Raw genomic sequence first — 18,008 nt, 5'->3', positions numbered from 1 at the left:
TACTTAGTGTAATGTCTAGGATTAAGAAAGTGTGTTGGGTCATTTTCAAAAAAAAAACATAAATATTTATTGTAATGAGTGTTTTAGGAACTATTATGCTCCATGCCCCCCTTTTTTTATCTACATATTAGAAAATTACAATTTGAGTTGTTGAAATTTGTTATAATAAATTTAGTACATTACAAGCCTATCCAATAATTTAAAAAATATTGTTATAGACTATTATCCCACACTATTTGATGTGACATGTAGTGTTGGATACTATATAATGCTCATAGTAATATTCTAATTTCTAATTTGAATTAACACTAGGCAACCAAGAGTAACCATGAAATTTTCATGTCACCGACCTTCTGGTCTTATCATTTTGGCAGACCTTTGGAAAATTTCAGCCAAAGATTGGAAAATGTCTCTACAACATGCAGAAGATGATGCGTTTATTATAGTCTTTTTTATTCTGAAAATTTCGTATGAACAATTAGTCATTTTGCCCCTCACTTTTACTAGTACTAATACAATATTAATGAGTAATGGGCACTATGATTATACTTTGGATTTCAACAACACAACTCCATGCCTCTTATTAGCCATCTGATAGGAACAGTTCACATCATTTTGGTATGGCTAACAACAATAACACAATATAAATGACCCTGCGGATAATCAGAAAACAGTGATTGGCCATATGAAGAATTTTACATTAAGATGACTTTCACAAAATATTTCATTATGCGTTAATGATCCTCAGGACTATTTTGTCTCTTAATTTACATGTAAATGCAGCCCAATTAAAATTGGGTGGAGCAGAAATATATATTATAACAAGTAAAAACAGCATAATAAAGGCATTGACCTGGATTGAAAGATCCAGCTTAGCCCTCAAGAAGCTGCTGTCGTTCAAGTCCAATAACATGTGCAGTCAAAGGGCGTGCAGTGCTGTTTGCCTCATTACTTCCTCTACATTGTTGTAATTGTTCCCGAAGACTACGAACTAGTTCATTAAGTCGTTGAATGTTCTTTTCTTGGGATAATATGATCTGAAACAAACAAGTGGGATTCCATCAGAAGAAACTCCCTTAAGTAAAGGAATCATTACACAACTGTGCATGTAATAAAAGAACTCAACGAAATACATTGCCGACCAGATAAGTAGAAAGATATAAAGAACAACATGAATTGTTAGATGCACCAGAGAAGGAAAAAAAAAATCACTTTCAAAATCAAAAAGGAGGTGCTAACACAACAGTGCATTTTTATCTCCTCACATAAATATGATACTGATCTTTTATCTGAAACTGGGAAGCTGGCATGTAAACCTGCATATACTCTTGTAGATGTTAATCATAAACTTGGAGAAGCAAGTGCAGATGCTGCTGTAAACACGAAGATGTATGTACCAAAGATTAGTTGAAAGATTCATGTCCCTCTCACATGCAAGGTCTGATATAGCATATGTTGTGAGTGTTATAAGCCAGTTTCTGCACAATCCCAAGGATGTGCACCAACAAGCTGTCTACAGTGTACTACACTACTTGATGGTCAATCCTGGCCTGGGAGAAGAATCTTATTCAAGAGGAATGCAGAGCTGGTACTAGAAACATATACAGATGCTAATTATGAAGGTGGGAGATACTAGATTAGCTGATAGATTTCCTCTTATCTACAAGTTCACCAACACCTACAATGCCAACATTGCCTCCGTGCAATGTGAGCAAAAATGCATCATGGAAAACAAGTTCTCTTGGGATTTTAATTTTTATTTCAGAACATCAATGAGAGAGAACCGGTGCAGGTCTGACATTTAATATATGTTTTATTTTCAGTCTCATTCAACGTCCTGGTAAAAGATTGAAGGATATGAAAGTTAGACAGATCCAGCCTCTTTTCTATTCAAATCTTTATGGTCACTCACTTGATCTGGAGCAAGATTTTCACTTTTAACCTACATTTCAAAGGAAGCTGTTCCCTTGAAAATTAAGGGCCGTAGTTGGCAACTCACTTTGGGCAAGATGAACCCAAATGGCACCCTACTAAGACGAAGACCCTTCTTACATATTTCCCCATATTGATTGGTCCTTTGCAGGCAGAGCACCAAGTCCCAAGACCACTTCTTATTGCATTGCCTGTTTTCCACCAACATATGGCCTATGTTCCAAGAGGACACTGGGTTTGGCCGCTTCACTGCAAAGATATTCTACTATTGGGGGAGGAATAGGTCCGAGGACAGGAAGAAGGCAGAAGCTCTGTAATCTAGCTATACTAGCAATATGATGGGCTATTTGGTTAGAAAGAAACAATAGGTTTTTTTAAAATACAAATTTGAATTGTAAACAAACTTGGGGAAAGGAAAAAAAAATTAAATTTTGGGCAGCTGTTTAGATTTTTAGAAGTAAGGATTTCAATGCTTTTCATTTTTCCGACCTACTTAAAGATTGGCACATTTTGGTTGTGATCCAGATGATCTTGTACGTTTCTCTAACACACTCGTCGTTTCTTATTTGGAAAAAAAAAGGTTTAAATAGTTACCATTACAGTTCAAAGTTGATGTTTCCCTTAATGACTCCATGGCATCCTTGCGAGGAAATGACAATGTGGGGAGTGGGTGGTGTTTCTCGGGATCTAAAAATTTTTCTTTTAGAACTTTCAATGAGGGAGCTTTTACAAATTTAAGAGTTGATAGTGGTGTTAGATTCTTTCAGCTATTGCACATTGGTCGCTGAAAGGAGAGTTTGGAATTTAGATAGTTCTGAATTATTCTCGTACAGATCCATATTTACAAAATTAAACATGTTGGAAGTCCCTATCCACTTCAAATCTTGGTCTTTTACATGGAAATATTATGCTTCCTCAAAGGTTAAAGACTTGAAGTATTTGGGTGGCTGGCATAACTGAAAAAACTAAACACTTGAGATAATTTACTGCACCATAAACCTTTTCTACAAATATCTCTTAATTGGCGTGTTTTATGCAGAAAGAGATCTGAGTCTAGTGATCATTTATTTCTTTATTGTTCTTATGCTGGAAGTTTTGGTTAAAACTTTCACAGTAAGCTGGATTTGATTGGGTTTGGACAGCTCATTGTCAAGATATGTTAAAGTAGATGGAGGGTACAAGTGGTTATGGGGAACCCCAGTAAAAAGGAGGAAGATACTGTGCTGCGATGTGGTAATTCTGACCATTCTTTAGTCCTTGTGAATAGAGAGAAACAATAGAATTTTTGATGATGTGGGAGAGGATGTATCCTCTATTTAGGATAGAATAAAGTACTGGGAGTGGGAAGCCCTTTGAATTTTCAATACTAAGAATTTTAAAGTCTTTTTCCTCTATTTTTGCCCCTTTTGTATTTGATAAACCTCCACTGAAGTATACTTACTATAGGAGAAAGCCTCATTAGGCTTAAATTCTAGGGGGGTCTTTTAATGAAGGGTACTTTTGTAATTCTGTACTAATGGGCTGGGATAAATTGTACCAAAGAATATAGAGAGAGAGAGGTGGGGGTCTTTATTTGGGGATTATGGAATGTATAGAGAATAGTCTCATTTTGGAGAGCCCCAATTCTCTCGGACTATTGGGAATAGGAGAGAACAAGCCTCTCAAAAGCTTGTACTGTGTAATCTTTGGTGTTTTGTTTTAATAAGAAATCTCAAGAGAATTCCAGCAGTTGTTTGTATTTTAAGATAAGGAAAATTCTTACTAAGAAAAAGCTTATCAGTATTCTAATTGATTATTGGTATCTTTGGGAGTAACTTCTTTTCTTTGCTAGTCTATGACTCGATTCTGAGGTTGTAAAATTTGGATGATACCTAATAATCTTTTTATTGGTATACAATCTATCATATCTTATTTAGTAAAACAAAACCTAAGTAATTGAAACTCAGTATTAACAGTTTTTAAGTAGGGAAGTAAACTTAAGAAGTTAAATGAATAAATGATGTAATTCTCAAACAATCTTAGATAAATTCATAAACACTGATTTCCTCCATTGAGAATTAGGGCTGGTCTTTGAGATCTTTCCCTAGAAATGTACAGGTTCCTTAAAGATGCCTCCCTCTCCAAAACAAGAAAGTTTCCTCTAAAATCTTCTATGAACCTTCCGCTCTAACTCTCCATATAACACTCTTCCCACGGAGCCACCTCAGCACCACATAGAAACTAATAACAGAACTATTAAAAGATAGATGCAAACTAATAACATCTACATTACACATTAAGTAGTAAACAAACACATACTTACAAAATCTACATTACACAACACTTGATACAACAAAAACACAATTCCTATTTTTTTCTTTCTAATATAGATGAATCTGATGGGGAGTTCTATCAACAAAAGGTGAGTCAAAGTATGGCAAATGCAGTCAAGGGAATAAGTCCAAAAGTCATACATCTATACTTTCATAATAATAAATCACGAGTTATTTTGCTCCAGGCCATTAATGTTTTATGTTCCAAATTGTTAATTTTTATTCAATGAGTCGTTTGTTTCTCTTTGTATTTCCAGACCATAGAACTTCGTAACTTCCTATTCTGAATCTTGAAGAAATGAAGATATCTAATTATCCCATTCAGTTGGTGCATTGCTTAAGCATGCGATGTAGAAAAAAAAATGGTCTGATTCCTGAATCCAACTAGCGGGATGGTAGTAGATCCATGCTATTCTAGTTAGTTTCTTCATTTTTCTTTGTTTTCCTTCCTACAGCAACTGTCCAAAAAATCAACATGATGATTGCAGGTGACGATTAGGCATGGCCATCATGGGGTTATTGTCTATTATCAAGATATCATGAGACTATGTTCCTCCCATAAAGTAGCCAGTATGATCCTATATGTCTTCCCTTTTCTAGATAAGACATCAAATAAAACACAAAGGTTAAATTGTCAAGAGCTATCCTATTAGCCCATCCCATGCAGTCATCATGCACAATATTACATGTACCCGGCACTAGCCATTTTCAGTGTGGAATTTTCCAACCACAATGGTATCAAAGCCATACTGCCCGTTCCAATTTATTAAGGAGTCAGCTGAATATGAGCCAGTTGGGAGTAAAATTAATGATTAATTCTTCCCTATCAATGGGGTTAAAAAAAAATCAATTCCAAACCGCCAAATTTCATTTTTCTGTTGTAAAATATGTATCATTGATGAAAATGCGAATCACCACACACACAAGGACAGAATCAATAAGAAGGAAAGATGATGAAAAAAAAAGTCCTGCATAACTGATCCAAATTAAACTAACATGACATGGAATTATATGAATCTATTGATTCCGCGTTAGGTATGCATATGTATTTCAATAAAGTGATCCCAAGTCTCTCATGAAGTATTCAAGGTTCTATTAACCTTTATAAGGAGTAGCCAATAAACTAACAGAATCTTCGGTGAGTAAAATGTAAATTATATACAAAACCCATCTTTGTTTCACAATTAACAACTTCATTGACCACAGAGAACATAATTTTTAACAAGAGGAGCAGTTGAATATAATTCCTACCTTCTCTTTAACAGCTTCTTCCCTCTTTGAAACATGTTGTTGCTTCTGCTGAGAGATAGCAGGAGGGGCGTCGAGGTCACTAACAAGTGGTTGCTTCCACTCAAACTGAGAAGTGATTATTAGTACAATCAACAGAAAAACAAGTAACATAGGCCTTGACATTTTACAAGGAGTTGTCACAAAACCTGCTCAAAATTATTTCAGAACAAAATATGCATCAGAAATTCATTTGATAGCTTATATAACCCATATATATAAAAAATAAAAAAATAAAGTAAAACCATAAACATTTAAATGCTTCTTCTCCAACCTACGGGAAAAAAATGAAGAATCTAGAAAAATTCAGATTAAATAGACTGATTTTCAGTAAAATTGAGGGTTCTGTTTACAATAACTAAAAAGAGAGAAGAAAAGAAAAGAGAAAACTTACGGGTTGGTATTGGGAAGAAAACCCTAAGGACATGATCAGTTTTGAAAGAGAGAAAGAAGTAATGGAATTTGGTAAAGGTATGAAATTGAATTGAGTAGAGAGGAGAAGAGAGCAGTGGGTGTAGAAGGAGATGGGGATGGCGATGGGGCCCGTAGCAGAGACGAAATTGAGAGAGCTTAAAGGAGTAAAGGACTGCTGCGTAGGGGAGCAACTCTTCTTCGTGTCATACCGTTTGTAAAGGGCGCGTTTACTTTATTTATGTATAGCATAAATATTTTTTCTTATTTTCTTTTTTAAAAGGGCTGATACATTTTTTACCCAATATTTTGTCTCATTAATTATTTGTATAGTGTCTTTTGACAAATTAATTTTTTATCTCTATATTTCGTAAATGATTAAAATAGAACCCAAACTCGATTTTAGTCAATATTTTCTTAACTAAAATCACAAATAATTTACCAAACTAACAATTCAGAACAAAAATAAAATCATTCTGCTTAAAAACTGTGTTATTATATTCAATTTTTTCTTCATCAAAATTTAGTTTATGATTCTATTTTAACCATTTTACAAAACATTGGGTCCAAAAAGTAATTTGTCAAAACACAAAGTTCAAACAAGTAATAGAACAAAACACAGGGTCCAAAAAGATATAAATCATTTTTAAAATACTTCCACTTGATTACTTTTACTATTAACTTTCTCAAATAATTTTTTTCTAAATATTTGCGGCGAAAGTATCCAATTTTGTCGCTTTAAGATTTTTTTAATGGTAGTAACTAAAAATGCAACTAAAATTTGATCTGGATACTTTTTCCGAAAAGAAAAATAAATTTGGATACTTAAGCACAAACTCACACAACTTGAGTACTTTCGCCAAAATGACAGTTTTTCCCTTAGTGGGCCTTGAGAGAGAAATTTTACTTTAGGGGCATTTTGGTCTTTTGAATCCTTAGGTTATTTTGCAAATGAGTTTATTAACTCAGGAAGCAGGGGAAAAAACAGAGTAACACATTCTCTCTCTCTCTCACGTTTCTCACTCTCTCTCTAAGTGATTGAAAATTTTCATAGAAAGGACACTTGATCGTTGAGGTTTGAGGCAAGCTTTTGGTGGATTGAAAGCTTATAAGCTTAAGGAAGCATAGCTGGGGTTGAACTCAATCAGAGGTAACTCAATTAATTGAGTTTAGTTTTGGCTTTTATAGTTTTTTTTTTTTTAAGTTATATTGAATTCTAAGTTTGAAGGGATTTTGATTGAGTTTAAGATTATTTACTGTGTTTCTGAGTTGTTGGGACCATTGTTATGGTCGAAACAGGTGAAAAACATGTTTTGGGAATAGTCTTTGGAGGATTGGCGATTCTAGAAATCGTAGGTTTTCTGAGTTCGCAGGGTCGCATCAAGGCCCTGTTCTTGGGGCATCGTAGTCCTTATGAACTTAGAGGGACAAGCAGGTGCCTCAAACCGCCTTGGCTCAAGTTGCGTTGCGGCGCGTGCCCTGTGGTTTTGGGCTCGAGGCTCTCTGACTTGTTGCGCCGCGACCCTTAGTGGGGGGCGTTACGGCTTAAATAAGGGAAATTGGAAAATATGGGTTTTGGGAGCTGGGAACCCAAATCTAAGGGATCGAGAATGGTTCTACTACCGAGTTAGTAGAATGCATAGTCTCGGAGGCTAGGAATGGGTCTGTAAGCCTTCTTTAGTTCATTTCTTGATAGTTATTCATTGTTATGGTTGTGACTAGGGTGAACCGTTAGGCTTGGGAGGAAAGGATTGTACTCAGGGGTAGTCAAACACTATTTACTCAAGACTTGATGTAAGAAAAATGCACCTGGTTTGTCTCTAGGGCTTGGCCCAATTATAGTACATGGTTAGCACTATGCTGAGAATGTTTTATTAAACATGTTAATTGCGTTGTGTTTACCTGTGTTAAGTAATAACTCCTTATCTGTATATCTGATTGTGAAGCTTGGCTTATAAGTCGAGGGTTACCTATAATACCTGATTGGAAAGCTCGACTTATAAGTCGAGGCTCTATCTATTGTGTCTAATTAAAAGACTCGGCTTATAAGTCGAGGATTCATTTGTGTTATCTAATGAAAAGCTTGGCTTAATAGTCAAGGACATATCTATTTTAAAAGACTTGACTTATCAGTCAAAGGTTAAAATACTCGACTTATTAGTCGAAGGTTAAAAGACTTGACTTAGCAGTCCAGTCGAAGGTTAAAAGACTTGGCTTATCAATTGAAGGTTAAAATACTCAACTTATCAGTTGAAGGTTAAAAGACTCGACCTATTAGTCAAAAGGTAAAATACTCGACTTATAAGTCGAAGGTTTATAAGGCTCGACTTATAACTCGAGGGTTTAAAGGTTGGGCTTAGGAGTCAAGGGCAATGATAGCGTGCTGAACACTAGACGATATGGTTAAACTAACCAAGAAGCGAGATATACGCTTGAATGACCCTAAGGCCGTCTAAAATATTAAGCGTCATACTTGCTTGGCTAACTCTAAGGCTGGTTATATGAGGAATTAGGCAATAGTCCCTAGCATGACTTTATAGTCACTTATTTGGATTGATAGCATGCATGAGTAGGGTTATTGCTGCTAGGCATGCTATTTATGATTCTGTGATCAGATGATTTACTACTTATAAGCATGATTATGTTCTCTTGTTGAGCCTCGACTCATGGGTGTTAAATGGTGTAGGTAAAGGAAAAGAAAAGTTGGACCAACCATGAGTTGGAGAGCTTTAGAGGCAGAGTGTACATATGCAGCCTGCTTGTCTGCCACAATCGAGGTTATCAGTTGGAACTAGGGTTGGACCCCTATTTTGAGGCCTAGGTCGACTATTGTATACATTTTGGGTTTGTAATCATTTTAAACTCTGTTGGGATCCCATGTATTGAGATTAAATGTTTTTAATGAAATTGTTGAATTTTGACCAAAATTTTTAGTACCTAAACTTGTGATTAGTTTCAATTATACAGTTTAAGTCCAAATGACTCGTTTAGCGAGTTAAGCGCAATTAAATTACACAGTGTAACGGTCATGGATTAGGAGGATGTTACAACATGGCTCAATATATTTTATATATTCTGAGCTTGCCCCCAGGTGTTTAACTTTGGGAACACCGTCTGGGCACATAGCTCATTATACTATATGATTTTTTAGCACTCTCTCGGGTGTTGTTCTGCTTAGGGAGCACGTCATGGGCGCACAACTCTTTATATTATGTAGGTTACAAACACTCTCCTGATTGTTCTACTTTGGGAACAGGACCTGAGCACATAGTTCATTATAAATTATAAAATTGTAATAAAAAATTAAGGTCACGTAATAAAGTGACCAATAATATCAAAATTGTTTGAAAACCAGATAAGGTAACAGAGCTTAGATGTGTTGTTAACATATGCAGACTAACTAAGTAATAACTACTCTGGTGAAAAAAAATTGATATGGAACTACTCCTACAATTTCAAGGGTCCCAAATCCTCGTGCTTGCCTAGGCATGTTCGGACATACTGGCCTAATTACCCCCATTGAATTAAATGCTTGATTTCATCCTTAAGGTGGTGACATTCATTTGTATTATGGCCAGTGTCATTATGGAATTGGAAAAACTTGTTCAGGTCCCTATGGCTCTTATCCTTCCTTGGTCATCGATATTTGGAGTTGATTCTTTGTCACTATGAACACACTCTCTGTAGAATCAATCAAGTTTGTGTAATTCATAAAGCAAGGAACCTTCTCCTCATTCTATTTATCTAACTTATGACCACCTTGATTATGATTGCTAGCATCTCTCTTCTTTTCTATACCATTTTGTTGAATTTGAACACTAAATTTGACCTGATCACTTCTCACCAATGACTTACTTAGTCACAGCTCTTCCTTAATTTCCTTGATCTAAATATATTTTTCTGATTGTTTTTAGAAATTCACTCATGATGTAACTAGTCCTTACTTGGAGACTCTCCTAGAATTTAGATTTTGGTTGCAGTCCAACCTATATTTTCATCACTTTGGCACACTCATCTTCTCTCTTCACCTTTGTAACCTCTACGTTGAAATTTTAGATATATAATTTTTTGAGACTCTATGGGCCCTTGCTTTATGTTTGCAAGGCTTTTTCCTACCTTGGTCCGTCTTGGAGAAGGTTTATATTTCTTCTTGAACTTTTGGAGAATTTCTACCATGAGGTGATCGAGTTGGCTTTGAATCTTGTGTACCATAGAAGAGATGATTCAGTGAGAGTTGTTGGAAAACAAATACATTAAGCATTGTTTGACACATGATATACATGCATCTATATATTAAACACGTTAAGGTGCTCCTTGGGGCCAATTTTCCCATCATACATATTCATCTCTAGCATTATTAAATTTAAGAGCATATATGCACGGGCGATGTGATTGCTGGACAAGTTGTAAACATCATTATCTGAATATGAATCATGTTAGCAATGTTCTTCTCGTAAGGCTTGAATTTTTCACGCCATATTTGCCATCTATTAGGCTGATCGATGGGCCGATTAATAGGTTGGTCATACAATTGGTGCCAAACATTCAGCAGCTTGCGCAAATCACATTGGAAATATCTGCCTTATCTGCCATTTTGGGTATCATCTCCTCGCTCGCCCTATTATAGTCAAACATTATTCTGCTTGTTTGGTATTAGCCCTACTCACTGTTGTTACTCATTGTTTGGCTTTTGTAAACCTTTTTAATCGTTGTGAGCCCCTCCATTGGACCTAAGTGGGTCTTGAGGCCCATGCACATTCAGTGATTAGGGTGGTGTAATTAACATTATGGCTAAAATAGGCGCTCATGACTCTTATCCCATTCATTGTAGATCTTTTTTTACAGCGATGTTTGTGTTCTATTGTGGATTTAACTGCTTATAGCTCTTGTTGCATTGCAGGCATGACACTTCGCATAACATCAAGCTCTACTTGAGGCTGGGAAGATTTGGCAAGTCCTGTCATGCTATGGTCATCGCCATCATTCTGACCCTGTTCTTCCTCCAAATGTAGCACAGTAGGTAGAGGGGACAAAAGTAACAGATTATCATTATTAGCATCATTAGTGTTTCTATTTTAGGGAGACATTTTTTTAGTGTGCAGATTTGATCTTTTCTCTCAATGAAAGCACCAAACTATTAATGTGATTGTTCATCAACTAATAATTTTAAGATAGATCAATTGGATATGTGTTATCTAGGGTCATTTTGTTAATTATCATTGTGATAAAAGATGTATGTAGTGTTTTTGGCTTATAGAATACAGTCTAATGGCTTCTATTTATAGGACATAGAGCCTCATTTGAATTTAATACAATTATGTGACATTTATAGTCCTATTCAAATTATAATATTTTGAATTTAGATAAAAGATATAAGATATTTATTGAAATAAATATCTTATCTTTTCATAATTTAGTGAAATTGAATAATCAATTTTAAATAACTGATTTATTATCCACTAAAATATATAAGAATTAATATTAATTTAATTATTTTTTAAATTGACTCTGTTTGGAAATTCGAAGTACTACTTGTAGAATATTTGCTCACTGCTTTCTACTCATGAGACACCTAATCACATTATTATTGCGAGATGTTACTACTCTCGTATGATTCGTTTGCACATCGATGAAACATTTGATTGCTTAACATTAGGTGTACAACCTTGGATGTGATTGATGGAGGTAAGATTCCCTCTTGTTCACCAAATCGATGGTTGTAAGCTAATCACATACTTTGTTTTTGAACATGCTAAAAACACGTATACACTAAGGATACTCCTAATCACTGCCATAAGTTGTGGGCTTTACTAAATCCACTCTTATTTGATTGCTATTAAACATATATCTATATCTATATGTTTATGATTTGAATAAATAGGATTGTTACCCCTCGAACTATAACCACTATAAAATTGTCCCCCTCCCACAAATTTTTTGCGCTGTTAAAATTTTTTCTCGAAAATATGCACATTACTAACTTGTGGGGCTTATGTTAGTTTTCATCCTATCTGGCTAACAAAAAGCTTTGGGCAATGATACGACATTCCACGTCAGTGCCACGTGAATAATTAAAAAAATCAATTTTAAAATTATAAAACCAATTGTAACCCTATTGTTATTTTTTTCTTCTTCCTTCACTCTAGCCTCTTCTTCGACCCCTACAAGCCACCAACTTAGTGCACTCGAGATGCCATGGTGAATCGTCTCATTGAGCCCTTTCCACCCATTTTGTTCTCTCTAATCGCTACGGTTTGATCCTTCCAAAAAGTCCTCCTAGTCTTCCTCCTTTTTTTTCTACTTCTTCTACCCTTGGTGTTGGGCAGAATGATTGATGCGAGGCCAGAGCTAGAGAAGACGACTATCAAGAGGTCGCGTTAGGCAAAGCCAAAGGCAAGAATTATTTATTATGGTTGATGTGTTTGTTTGTTTGTGTGGGTTTATACATTCTTTTTATGGTTTGGAAAAATTCTAAGATGATTTTCCTTAAATATGAAAAAAAAAAATACATTGGAGTTGGATCCCTCAAATGACCAAGCTAGGAAATCAATTTGTCGTTTGGAGCCACTAGCTAATGAAAAACGAGAAAAAAATTGAAAGTTTTTCATATAAAAGCATATATGAAATTTGGGATCATGTTCACAACTTGAAAGGATATAATGTAAGGATCGTCGGACACCATCTATTTCCCCATTCCCCATTCCCCATTGGTATGATATTGTCCGCTTTGGGCCTAAGCCCTCACGGATTTGTTTTTGGGCACCTTCCCAAAAGGCCTCATTCCAATGGAGATGGTGTCCAACTTTATATACCCAAGATCCTTCCCATTTCTAGTCAATGTGGGACTTTGGTTGTACACCCAACAATCCTCCCCTCAAACAAAGGACCACCTTGCCTCCCCTCAGACGATTATAGATCTAAACCTGAATCCTCGATTCCAACACTCAAGATCCCCTTGAGCAAGCTAGATGAATCCCTTCACTAGCTAGATTCGAAATCCCTTCGAATACGATCTGAACCTCTGATGGCTCTAGCAGCAAGCTTCACCTCCTTTGTTTGGCGGCTAATTTTGGGATCTGGCTCTGATACCACTTGTAAGGACCGTCGGACACCATCTATTTCCCCATTGGTATGATATTGTCCGCTTTGGGCCTAAGCCCTCACGAATTTGTTTTTGGGCACCTTCCCAAAAGGCCTCATTCCAATGGAGATGGTGTCCAACTTTATATACCCAAGATCCTTCCCATTTCTAGCCAATGTGGGACTTTGGTTGTACACCCAACAACTGGCCTCAGAGTCTTTGGTAATCTTTATTTTCATGCATGAACATGTTTAAAATTGGATTATATGATATGTTTGAATAATTGGATGGTTTTTCATGTTTTTATGAACATATTGATTTTATGTGAATTTTAGCAATTTTTAGGTTATTTTGTTGTGTTTTCTATGCTGTTAATTTTTATATATGCTTTATTTTGTGTAAAACATGGTAAAAATTAATTAGAAAATGGTTTTGGTTTGAAAAATTGCTTAAAAAAAAATTTGGAAAATTTTTGGCCTGGCTGCCCATGCGCGCGCGCACGCCCGCGCGCGCGCACACCAGCCACCATCGATGAACAGTACCCCGTGAACAGTGCCACAGGTAATATTCATTAATTTTTAATTTTTTTTTTTGAAAAATAAAAAAAAATAAAATTGTGAAAATTTATTATTTATAATCAAAACCTAAAATATCTTTTTTGTTTTATCATTTAAATTTTTTAAAATAAAGATATTTTTGTTAGTTGATTTTAATAATTAGATATTTTCTACAAATAATCAAATTCAAATTTAAAATTAGACTAACAACTTAATTTTAAATCTTTTAATATATTAAAATATTAGAATTATGATATCAGATATTTAAGATATTTTCATTTAAATTCTTGATATTTTTATTAAATCTTTATTTGAAAATATAAATATCTTTTTATTCTATAGTTTTTAATATTTAAATTATTTAAAATTTAATATTGTTAGTTAGATATTTTTATGGATATTTGAATTTGTTTAACTATTTCAGATATTTTAAGCTTGTTATAACTATTTGTATTTTTTTTTAAATGGTTAAAATATTAGATAATAGTTGTAACAACACAAGATATTTTTGGAAAATAGTTTAGATATTGATTTTAAAATTTAAAATTGGTTAAATTTTGAAAAATATCATGTTTTTCAGCCAATTAATAAAATATTTTTTTTTAATAAATGGGATTTAAATTAACTTTGGTTAATTGTTGATAAATCCTATTTAAATTAAATTAATATTTTTTTTTTCAAATTAACATAAAACCAAGTTGATTGTTGATAAATGAAATTTAAATTAACTATTGTTAATTGTTGATAAATTTCATTTAAATTGACTTATTTTTTGTAAAAATTTAATTAATTTAAATTTTTTATGATAAATTCTAGATAATTAATTGTGGTATTTTTGCAAATGAAATAAATTGTGGTATTTTTGCATAAATTCATAGAATTGCTCATATAGTAACATGATTAGGCTCATCCAATTATAACATGTCTGTTTGCACTATATGTGGTATTTTTGCAATTGGGCTTAGATGCATATAGTGGCCCATATATTTGTTAGATATATGGTATTTTGCCAAATAAAATATTCATAAAATGATAGGTTTTATTTGGGCCCATTAGAAAATGTAAAGTTTAAATTCCTCTCTTGTGGGTGATTCCACTTGTGAAGGCCCATTTGCTTTGCATGACTATAGTGGGCCTAATCAATTAATAACAATTAATAAAACGAAGGTTTAAATTCCTGTCTTTTGGACCTTATATGGAAGATAGGGGGCCTTTGTAGTGGGAACGACATACTGGACACAGCCCTCCTCCATACAAGCCCAATTGTTAAGGCCCATTTACCTGAGTTGGACTTAATTGTATAGGTTCATTATATTAGTTAAACCTAAATATTGATTAGCAACAAATTAATTCTAAATTAATTGAATTTGTTTCAATGTGACACTTTAGAATTAATAAGAAATTATAGGACTTTGGTTTTAAAAATTTTAATCTGTTTACTTTTTTTTGGAAAACCATAGTCATTAATTTTCTAAAAATAAATAATAAAAATACTATTTTTTAATTTTATAATGAGCTTATTTTAAGAATTTTATTCGATCTCCACCGTTGGTTTAACATAGTTAATAGCTTAATGGGGCCTCGAGGCGCTTTGATTCGTCCCCCTACGGAAGGTGTTCATTAGTTATTTTGACAAGGTTAGATTTCGAAAGATAGATAATTATAGGTCAAATTCTACTAGACTCACCCCTACGGTGACTACTAGGACTAAATCTATGATTATTGAAACCGTGGGTCTAGCTCATAAAATAAGAAATTTTGTTTTCTTATTTTGATCGAATAGTAGGTTGTTAATAATGGTGTCCATTATTAAATGAGTTTACAACTCTATTTAACTAGTGGTATTTTTGACTCTCGCCAACCGGGACAAGGATATCATAGATTAGTTAAAAACCTAAAGAAATAGAGATATGATTATTTTTGGTATTTTTTCTCATATCTTCATATTTTTGGTATATGTTGTGCTATTTCTTGAAATTTGTGTGATTAGAAGTTTTATTGAGCAAATGTGATTGATTTCTACTTTATTGATAATTTGTAGTTTTAAGTTAAGTAGTGTCTACTCCCATCCTTTCTCAACTTTCGATGGAGAAACTCACCGGAGAAAACTTCCATAATTGGAAGCAAAATATCAACATAAAGTTGATTGGTGACAACTCCGAGTTCGTCATGATTGAGGAATCCCTAGAACGAGCATCGTCTCCGCACGTTCTTGAAAGCATCGTAAATGCTTGGATAACACCGTCTCCACACGAACGTGATGGAACCGTGAATTCTCGGATGGCATCGTGTCTGCACGTTCGTGATCAACTCAACTATGGTCTGACGCAACTCATGAACGAGCTTCAGATTATTGAACCTATCATGGGTGGACCTAGTAAAGAAGGTGAAAATAAGACCACTGATGTTGCTGCTCATCTAGCTAAGGCTGAAGCTAACCAAGCTTCGTCTTCGAAAGCTGGAAACAAGAGGAAAGGTGGACAAATAAACAACCCCAAGCCTGCAAAGGCTGCAAAGACGAGTGTACAACCACGTGCACAGACGCCTAAGGGGAAGAACATGAAAAACAAGAAAGGTAAAGATAAATGTTTTCACTGCAAAGAGAAGGGGCATTGGAAACGAGATTGCCCCAAGTTTCTAGCAGCTAAAAACAAAGGTAATGATTATAGTTAATTTATCTTGGAAACATGTGTTTTAGAGAATGATAACTCCGTTTGGATTATTGATTCTGGATCTACTAATCATGTTTGTAACTCTTTACAGCTTCTTGAATCGTGGGAGGAAGTGAACGAAGGCGACTTAAAGCTTAGAGTTGGGAACGGAGCGTTCATTGCGGTCCAAGCTAGAGGAAGAGCTCGTCTGAAGTTCGGAAATAAATTTTTAATTTTAAAAGATGTATTTTTTATTCCGGATTTTAGTAGAAATTTAATTTCTGTTTCCATGTTGCAATTAGAACGATTTGTTATGACTTTCACAAGTTTTAATATATCTATTTCTTTCAATGGATCACAATTGTGTATTGCATGTTTGGAAAACGGGCTTTATATTCTGCGACCTAACGAACCCATCGCTCTTAACAATGATTTATTCAAAGTAGCTAAACCTAGGACCAATAAACGTCAAAAGACCGATAACAATAATATGATGTATTTATGGCACTTGAGACTAGGTCACATTGGCTATGATAGGATTCAAAGACTTACAAAGGACGGACCTTTGAGGGAACTCACCTTAGGTGAATTACCTGTCTGTGAATCTTGTCTAGAAGGCAAACTGACCAAGCGTCCATTCTCTGCAAAGGGTGATAGGGCCAAAGAACCACTTGGTCTTGTGCATTCAGATGTTTGTGGACCTTTGAATATACAAGCCAAGGGTGGTTTTGAGTATTTCGTCACTTTCATTGATGATTACTCTAGATACTCATATCTTTACCTAATGCATAGGAAATCAGAAACATTTTCAAAGTTTCTGGAATTCCTAGCAATGGCTCAGAACCAATTAGGTAAAAGGTTAAAGATCTTGCGATCTGATAGGGGTGGAGAATATTTGGATATGCAGTTCCAAGATCATTTAACTGAACTTGGGATTTTATCACAACTTACTGCCCCAGGTACTCCGCAACAAAATGGTGTAGCGGAACGCCGAAACAGAACTTTATTGAAAATGGTTAGATGCATGCTTAGTTACTCAACTCTACCAACTTCGTTCTGGGGACATGCAATTGAAACCGCAAATGACATTCTCAATGTCGTGCCGTCAAAATCAATCCCCAAAACACCTTTAGAACGCTGGAATGGTCGTGAACCTAGTTTACGCCATTATAGAATCTGGGGGTGTCCCGCTCACGTCCTGAGGAAAAAGGAGGGAAAGCTAAAACCGCGAACTGAAGTTTGCATGTTTGTTGGCTATCCTAAAGGTACTCGGGGTGGACTTTTCTACAGTCATTCAGAAAAGAAAGTGTTTACTTCTACAAATGTTACTTTTCTGGAAAATGACTATGTCCAGAACTTTAAACCTCGCAGCAAAGTAGTTTTAGAGGAGATGGTTAAAGAATTGACTCCAACCAATGTTCCATCGTCATCAACGCGTGTTGATGATGAAATTCCCACTCTTCATGTACAACCGACGCAAGTCGATTTAAACGAAGAAAGTACCACTGTTCCTGAGCAAACAGTCACGGAGCCTTGTCGTAGTGGGAGGGTTTCTAGAAACCCAGTTCGCTATGGTTTGGATGGTGAAACCAATATGGTTGTTGGTGACACTAGTGATGATGATCCATTGTCTTTCAAACAGGCAATGGCTAGCCCTGAAAAGGAACTATGGCTTGAAGCCATGAAACAAGAAATGGAGTCTATGTACTCAAATTCCGTCTGGGATCTTGTGGAAGCACCTAGTGACTTTAGGGCCATTGGGTGCAAGTGGATCTAC

The 18,008-nt window shown here is 35.1% G+C and overlaps 1 protein-coding gene across 1 annotated transcript; it reads right to left on the bottom strand.

The window, feature by feature from the left end:
* Positions 1 to 660: 660 nt before the first annotated feature.
* LOC133788940 (uncharacterized) lies at positions 661 to 6,165 on the bottom strand. Its single transcript, XM_062226610.1, has 3 exons — positions 5,926 to 6,165; positions 5,496 to 5,680; positions 661 to 1,037 (listed from the first exon to the last, which is right to left on the bottom strand). The coding sequence occupies exons 2-3, from the start codon at positions 5,655 to 5,657 to the stop codon at positions 873 to 875; spliced, it is 327 nt and encodes a 108-aa protein (XP_062082594.1). The 5' UTR covers positions 5,658 to 5,680; positions 5,926 to 6,165; the 3' UTR covers positions 661 to 872.
* Positions 6,166 to 18,008: the final 11,843 nt, after the last annotated feature.

Source organism: Humulus lupulus, chromosome 7 (assembly GCF_963169125.1).
Source record: "Humulus lupulus chromosome 7, drHumLupu1.1, whole genome shotgun sequence".
NCBI lineage: Eukaryota > Viridiplantae > Streptophyta > Magnoliopsida > Rosales > Cannabaceae > Humulus > Humulus lupulus.
This window is presented reverse-complemented; position numbering and strand designations above follow the sequence as displayed.

Coding starts and splice junctions, on each gene's coding strand:
- LOC133788940 (XM_062226610.1), bottom strand. CDS start 5,657: ATGTCAAGGCCTATGTTACTTGTTTTTCTGTTGATTGTACTAATAATC. Junction 1,038..5,495: donor AAGAAGCTGTTAAAGAGAAG/GTAGGAATTATA, acceptor TGTTTGTTTCAG/ATCATATTATCCCAAGAAAA.